The sequence below is a fragment of the Phycodurus eques genome, chromosome 22, assembly GCF_024500275.1.
Source record: "Phycodurus eques isolate BA_2022a chromosome 22, UOR_Pequ_1.1, whole genome shotgun sequence".
Lineage (NCBI taxonomy): Eukaryota > Metazoa > Chordata > Actinopteri > Syngnathiformes > Syngnathidae > Phycodurus > Phycodurus eques.
In genome coordinates, this window is record NC_084546.1 from 1,074,560 (window position 1) to 1,082,500 (window position 7,941).

The window sequence follows — 7,941 nt, forward strand, 5'->3', positions numbered from 1 at the left end:
CATTTGGGATTATCATCGCTTGAAAAGGAATCTTGCTGTGTCGACGTCGTCGTCGCAAAAGGAGAAAGACATTTGGGGCACGGGAGACTTGATTGATTGTGTGTGTGTATGCAACTAACGATTATTTTAATAATCAATGTGTTGATATTTTTTTTAGATTAATTGATGAATCAGAGAAAAATATATTTTTTAATTTCCATCCTTTTATTCAAAAACAGAATATTTCAAATTGACGTTGCAGAAAATGCACAAACAGGAATTGATTTGGATTCGGTTATTGATTTGCTCCTGTAACATCAGAAAATCTGAAAAATGCAAAGGTCTTATTTTGATTCAACACAGATTATCAGTCTGCCTTCATGGAGGACTACAGAAATCGGAGAATATTTACTGTTAAGAGGCTGAAACTCCGAGGATTTGGACAATGTGAAGTTAAAGAATGTCTCTAATCGGGTTAATCGATTATCAAAATAGTTGATTAATTTGATAATTAACTCTCAATTAATTGTTGCACATCTCATGATATATGATCAATAACACTGTTCAATCAAACCTTTTTTTTTTATTTCTGTCAACAAAACAAAAAACATTCCAAAAGACAGGTTGCTGCTGAGTGGCTAACGCGAGCACTAGCGGCTAAAGTTAGCCTCGCAAGCAGCTAGCGTTAGCCGCTCAAGCGCGACAGTGCTTCCACATGAGAAGAAGAAGAGCATTTCTCTTTTCAACTACACAGATAAATAGAGAGGATGGGATCCATCTTCATCGTCCTCTTCCTCTAACAAGGATGGTGGTCCGGAACTCTCTTCCTGTAGACAAACAACAGGTACGGCAAGTTTATTTCAAAAGTTGTCTCTTTGTATTTTATCACGTTGTTTTGAAGGCGTGCGCAATGTCTTTTTATGTATATGTGAGCTACTGGAAGAATGACTGAATTCCCCCACGTGGCTAAATACACTACAGTGAACCCCGATGTTCAAGTGAGTTGAGGAGTTTCATTCAGAAAAAAAATTGTGCTTTGTTCCCAGCTTGTGGCATCTACAGGCAATTATAAACTTTTTTGGGGGGCGGGGGGGGTTTCAATACTTGCAGGCTTTCCCTTTAATGAAGCTCCTTAACTCGCTTCTACAAAGTTCCTCGGCACCAAAATGCCACAAGATGGTGCCAAAGCAATACGCTGACCACAAAAACAGTGAATAGTTCAAGTTTTTCAGCCAATAACGGACAGCGAGCAGATAAAGCATTGATGCCACAAGTGGGCAGCAAACCACCACATTTTGTCGAAATAAAGTTTCCCATCTCACTCCAACATACAGTTCCCTGGGACCGAGATTTCTGCAAATCACTACCTTGGTCGAAATGAAGCGCCTCAACTCACTTAACATAGCAAGATCCCACAAGATGGCAGCAAAGCAATACTGATATTGATACATAGAATATTGAATTGGGCCATCACTGCCAGCAGCCGCTCAAATATCCACCAAACGTCTCGCCATTTCCCCTCGACGAAATTGGCGGTTCAATAAAATATAGGCGGTACTTCAAACGGTCGTTTCGTGATTTTGTTGCTGGCCGTGCGGGCGTCACTGACCTGGGCGCCGCTTTAATGATGTTGTCCACTCGGAGGATCATCTCGGCCGCCTCGGAGGCGCTCAGCAGCACCTGCCGCTTCACCTGGAACGACTCTGTGATGCCCAGCTCTGCCATGTCGCCCACCGTGCCCGCCGCCATGTCTGCGGGGGTCGAAAAGCCACGGGAGCATTTATGACATTCAGCTTATGGACGCTCTTTGATCTCACTCGTGACACATTTCAGCGCACTCGTAGAACGACTGTGTCGTACTTGTAACAACTAGCACTAGTCACCAAAATGCTCATGAGCAGTTTTGTCTCACTACTAATGTTGTACTAGTATGCCGTAGTTGTCCTACAAGTGTACAGCAATGTTATACAATAGTGAAAAAAAATGGTTACGAATAAGATCGCCGTTACTCACTCAAACCGCAGGTGATCTTTTTCTCCTGGTGCGCCGCACGCAGTTGAGCCACCAGGTCGGCGCTGTCGTAGCCGGCGTTGTCTGCGATGATGGTGGGCAGCTGAAGGAGGACCACGTCGCGAAGATCAGAAAAACAAAACATTTTCATTCATCGTTATGAACAACAAATAACGGACTGTTTTGTTTGTTTGTCTTTACCATCGTCAAAGCCTTGGCGAAGGACTCCATGGCCACCGCCTCCTTCCCTGGTGTCTTGTTGGCCAAATCGCTCACCACTTTGGCCATCAGCATCTCCGAGCAGCCTGAACACAGCACCACAGCATATTTCACGTGGGGAAAACTCATGGCACACCGCCAAACAAAAAATGACACAAAAAGTCCAAGCCGGTTAATTATGCACCTTCTGCCATCTAGTGAAAAAGCATTTCATTGTTCTGCCAGTTATTATGTCAGCCATAGACGAACAAAGATAGGCAATTATCTTAGATTATTTGTCGTAAGATTTTCTGATGTAAAATATGTCTTGGCTCAAGGTTGTGAATTTCTGGTGAGGTCTATATTTCTGAATGATTTAATGTCAACTTCCTTGGGGAAAAAAAATAGCACATTTTTTAATGACCCCAAACCTTTGAACAGGCGCATATGTGTTTCGACAATAGGGACATTTTCCCCAAGCGGATGCTTTTATTTTTACATTTGGAAAGAAAAATAAAAAAAGATTTATTCCTTTATTATTTGTGTGGAAGTCAAACGTGTTCAGTGCCAAATAATTTGAGTACCATTGCTATTTGCTTCTTTTATGAACAAAGGGATGTGCGTAGGGGGAAATGTTATTTTTATTCTTTTGACCTCCTCCATAGACGGTGTGCGGCTCCTTGACGGTCTGCGCCAGGACGCACAGCGCATCGTGCAGCGAGCGTTCCGCCTCATCCAGAATCTGCTGAGTGGCTCCTCGCAGCACGATGGTGCACGCTTCACCTGCAAAAGCGATACTTGTTTTCAGCTGCGCTTGTTTCATAAGTGGTCTATAAATACAACTGAGTTGAGAAATATATTTGATACCCTACAAGCACTCTGAACGAAAACTAATGTGATCAAACAGCTTTTGTGTGCGTGCGTACCCATGGCGACGCCGGAGAAGTGGATGAGCATATCCTCGCCAATCATCACCTCCTCGATGAGCTTGCAGCGGCCCAGCTGCACCAGCTCGGGATGCTCGAACGTGGACGTGATCTCGCCGCCTGCGGTACACACAAACACATTTCATCAATGCACATACGCACGCACGCAGACGCTGACGACGTGAGAGCGACATCGACATCGCGTACCGGTGACGAGGGCCAGGCGCTCCACGCCGGCAAAGTCGGCGTGTTCGATGGCCATGACGCCAGCCTGAGCGAAGAGCTGCTCCGGGTAGTTGTAGATCAGCTGCCTGGCAAGTCAACATTGACGATTGATTAGATAACGTTCATTGAATAAATGTACATCAGCAACCTTGCATGTCCAAATTTGGTCAATTTCACATTCCCCCCCCCACAAATTGATACTATTGGTCAGTCCCAACGAGTGTCTCTCATTTTTACCCAATCTAAGTTGTTGAAAATACCTTGAGATCATTAACGATACATTTAATAACTCAAAAAAGATGCCATATTGAGGAGGAATTAAGAGAAATTCAAATCTCAACAAGCAAAAAAAGATGATTAAGCTGTTGCATGTTGGTATATGTTCAATAAGAAATCGAGTGTAATTATGCTAGGGTCGTACTTGTACAATTAGAGCAAAGTACAACATCGGCGACTGACCTGTTGATGAAGCAGTTGATGCCGTGCTTGAGGATGCGCTCAACCTTCTCCTTCATCTTCTCCTTTTCGGCCAGCTCGATCTCGGCCACCTTGGCCATGGAGTCCACGCGCACCCTCGAGCCGAAGATCTGCAGGGAACAAAAAAGTCAAAATAAACAACCCTCCTTCTTCTTCATGGCCAACGTCCGCCGAGCGCAGCCTCACCCACCTTGATCTTGTCCGTGTCCATGCCCGTGTTGGCGATGAGGATGTTGGCGTTTTCCAGCCTCTTGGGTTGGTTCACGCCGATCTTCTTGTCCAGCAGGAAGCCTGAACCACCACAGCACAGGCGAGTTTCATCGGTTCTGTGACTACACTACACGATTCAAAACACTTGCATCTCAAATCAGTTTTTCCATTGAAATGACGGGAAATGACAATCCCTTCCAGCCTCCAACCAGAAAAACTAAAATGTATTTTTAATTTTTTTAAATAGCACACTATAAAGTTGTACTTTGTAAAAACATGCAGGAATGACAATTACATAAAATGGAAACAAAAACTTTTTGCTCCAATAAGATTGTATTTAATATTTGCTTCTCCTTGTGTGCACACGTTGCCCACCAGGGGGCAGTATAATAGAAGTTAGTCTTCATCAGATGCAGTAATATTAGTCGTTCTTCGCAGAGGATAAAAAAACATATGCCTGTGCCAATGCTACTGAATGAGTTAATGTAGAACATTCATTAAAAAATGGAAAATAACCGCATGCAAAGAGATAAAAAAAAATATACCATCACGAATACAAAAAGCAAAAAATGAAAACTGTTTCTGAATGGCTTTTTTTTTTGGGGTCTGGCAACTCTGGAAAAGTAAAAAAAAAAAAAAAGTACAGACTCTGAAAGGTACTTAATCTACTTTTCCCACTGCCTTATTCTGAGTGCAAGTACTTTTGTCTTTTTATTATTATTTATTAAACACCCGATACTTTTGCCGCCTCTGCCCTCAACTGAGCTCGGGTCTGGCGCACTGACCTTCGTCCAGGTAGGAATCGGTGAGGCTGCCGCCGAGCTTCTTGATGACGTGGATGGCCTCCAGGTTGCCCGAGCCCTTCAGCCTCATGACGGCGGCCACGGCCAGCTGGGAAAAGTAATCCTTGTGGTGGGTCAGCAGCTTGGAGGACAGCGTGGTGCGCGCAATGTTCAGGAGGTCCTCCTGGAAGCGGGCCGGGTCATTGCTATGGAGACAGCCGGATCGGCAATGTAGAAAAAAAAAAAAAAGAAAATCACTGTTAAGGCTTGGTCCCAAAGCCACGCAAATAGCGACACATTCACGAGCCCATCAGAGCAGAGCACCTGTGATCCACGGCCGCCTCCCTCAGCGCATCTCTGGCCGCCTGCGTGGACTTCCTCCAGCCCGAGATGATGGTCTGCGGGTGGATCTTCTTGGCGATCAGAAGCTCCGCCTCCTGTCAATCAAAGAGAGCCGCGCGTGAGCCATCTCCGGGAAGTGGTGACATTGTGCGCCACGTAAACAGGAAGAGTGTCGCACTGCTGGGAAAAGAAATACAGCCCTCTACGGCTACAATTTTTTTTGTTGCATTATTTCTCCCGTTTTTCCCTAAAACTGGTAAATTTTTCATTTACCAGTTTCTGTCTCTTTAGTTTTTATTCTTTTCCTTCAATGTCTTGATTTACTGTAAATAAAGTACTTGAGGGTTAAATTTAGCAGCCTCTTCTTACCCGCAGAAGCTCGGCCGCCAGAACAGTGACGGACGTGGTTCCGTCACCGACTTCGTCGTCTTGAACCTTTGACATGTCTGCGAACACACACACACGCGCACGTGTCATCTCTCTGCGGACGCACACACTTCACCCCCCAACCAGGCCTCTTTACTCACCAACCAGAACTTTTGCAGCAGGGTTGTCGACGCCGATGGCCTTCAGGATGGTGGCGCCGTCGTTGGTCACCGTCACTACGCCGCTTTTGCCGCCACCCAGCAGGATCTTGTCCTGAAAAACGCAACACACACACGCACACAGCAGAGAGAATATTCGTCTGTGAGTATTGTTGTATGCTGTGTGTGTGTTAAAGTAGAAGTTGTTTGAAGGTTTACAATTACTATAACATCCATGCTAATTTCCAATAGCAGAATGGCCTTTCGCATTATATGTTAGCATTAAGCTGCAAAACAAAGACACTCACCATGCCCTTGGGGCCCAGGGTGCTTTTCACCAAGTCTCCAATGGCGATGGCGCCCACAAAAGACGACTGCGGGGACAACGCGGGGACACTTGTAAGCGTGACAATGACACTATTTCTTCAATTTAGAGATCAAGTACAAACACGCGCACCAGACGAGCAGTTTCAGCTTTTTCTTCATCGGCTCCATGTTTGAAGATGCTGACGGGGGCCATTGACAGGGACGCCTGCGGACACCACATCATCATCATCTTGTTTTCACACAATTTCACATGAAGAATTTACCAAATTGTACATCAAATTAAGAGGTGACACATTTATTCAACAACTATTTCGATAATCAATTAATCGTTTAGAAAACGTGTTTAATTTAAAATTTTCCAAATCCTTTGAATTTCTGTATTTCTCCATTTTAATCAAATAAGACATTTCCAAACGTCTGATTTTATTTTGGAAAAAGAAGGATGATTCACATTTTTGCTTATTTTCTGCCAAGTTACAGACCAAACCAGTAACTGAATCATAATTAGTTTCTCTTCTCGAAAAAAAATTAAAAAACACAAAAAAATTAAATAAGGGAGGGCGGACAACAACAAAATACACAAAGGAATAAACGAAAACTAAATCTCAAAAACGGATTAAAACCCATAATTCCGAGGACCGCTGAACGCAGCATCGTTCATCCGAGTGCCTACTAGAAGCTTCGAGACAAACTAACAACAAAAAGTTGCTGCCCAAGAAAAATAAACTACAATAAAATACAAAACGCTAATCTTCCAAAAAAGTACATAGTCTAACTGTGTTGTTTATCAATTTCCCCACATTTAATCTACGTTATAGTCCTTTGATGAAGCGCTGACAGCCACGTTTAGCCGAGGATGCAAACAAGCTAAGTGCTAAGAAAGGCGCACAAACCAGACAATAAAACGCATCAATTTATATCATTTGCAGATACGAACTGCTGGGCGTTTAAAGGACATTTCAATACGTTGAGGATCTGACCACGCTAGCATCAACTTAGCTACTAATAACGCCCATGTGCTCGCCGGTTAGCATCGCCAGCTAACGGAGCCAAAGACGCTAATGCGATGTCATCTTCCAAAAGAGGGCGTCCGTATGCTTGTTTTGGACGTTCAACGGCAGAGTTCCCGTTCGCTTTAATTGTGCTTTTAAGGTTCAACAAGAGAGTAAATCAATTGGAAACTCACCATGATGTCTGCGTTTTAGGGTGGACACAGGAGAAAGGGTGGGTTTCTTCTTCGGCTCGTACAATCCGGCAGCTTCCACACAGTGGTGCGCTTTGCTGCCCCCATCTGTTACCAAGTGGAATATTATTTGCGTTGCTTTTCACTAAAATGACTCGTTGGATAAGGAGATTTATTGAGAAATCATTTAAAAACAAACAAAAAAACAGTAAGATAAACAAGTTGACATGTACATTTAACATATGTATTTGATGAATTAATTGATGCTTTTTGATACGAGTGTTTTGAGAATCCTTATAGCAATCATTGGCTCTGTTTTATGATAATTTGATCGTAAACTCGTGAGGAGAAGCAACTTCGGGTCACATTCCTGCCCCCGACCTCCGCCGGGAACAGACATCCTGCCGAGTATGACGAGTGTGACGTCATGGCGTGCCTATTTCAAGAGCGTGTGCGTGCGAGCGCGACACCATCCAAGTTCGCATTGAGCAGGCAGCACCTGTTGGTCGTCTTTTCCCCCCCACCCTTCTAAGACAACTGCCTGCATGCACACGACTCGGTAGCGGCCCGGCCCGGTCCGGCCCGGCCCGGCCCGGCCCGGCTCAGCTCAGAATGAGGCCGTGCTGGTCCGAAGCATTTGAGGCCCGAACCGAGCGATGGCGAGACAGGACGCCGTGAGATGCGTGCGCCTTTTCCTCTGCGCGCTCAACGTGCTCTTCTGGGTAAGAAGTGGCGGGTCTTTTCATTGGCTGTCTTGC

General features: G+C 44.7%; 2 protein-coding genes across 2 annotated transcripts in view; one reads left to right on the top strand and one right to left on the bottom strand.

Moving 5' to 3' along the window:
• Positions 1-542: 542 nt before the first annotated feature.
• Positions 543-7,272, bottom strand: cct2 (chaperonin containing TCP1, subunit 2 (beta)). The gene is made up of 16 exons (XM_061667569.1): positions 7,187-7,272; positions 6,131-6,205; positions 5,982-6,047; positions 5,677-5,788; positions 5,519-5,595; positions 5,132-5,244; positions 4,811-5,013; positions 4,006-4,106; positions 3,798-3,925; positions 3,321-3,424; positions 3,114-3,233; positions 2,842-2,970; positions 2,191-2,294; positions 1,993-2,092; positions 1,589-1,730; positions 543-806 (listed from the first exon to the last, which is right to left on the bottom strand). Exons 1-16 carry the CDS (start codon positions 7,187-7,189, stop codon positions 776-778), a joined length of 1,608 nt encoding a protein of 535 aa, XP_061523553.1. The 5' UTR covers positions 7,190-7,272; the 3' UTR covers positions 543-775.
• Positions 7,273-7,839: 567 nt separating this feature from the next.
• The window catches only part of tspan12 (tetraspanin 12), a 2,492-nt gene continuing 2,390 nt past the window's right edge, over positions 7,840-7,941 (top strand). The window contains exon 1 of the mRNA XM_061668152.1: positions 7,840-7,905. Coding sequence (XP_061524136.1) covers positions 7,840-7,905 — 66 coding nt within the window. The remainder of the gene's footprint in view (positions 7,906-7,941) is intronic.

Excerpts from the sequence above, each read along its gene's own strand:
- cct2 (XM_061667569.1), bottom strand. Across the intron at positions 5,596-5,676 it reads TGCTGCAAAAGTTCTGGTTG|ACATGTCAAAGGTTCAAGAC; the intron begins GTGAGTAAAGAG and ends GTGTGTTCGCAG. Across the intron at positions 5,014-5,131 it reads GAGGCGGCCGTGGATCACAG|CAATGACCCGGCCCGCTTCC; the intron begins GTGCTCTGCTCT and ends CTGTCTCCATAG.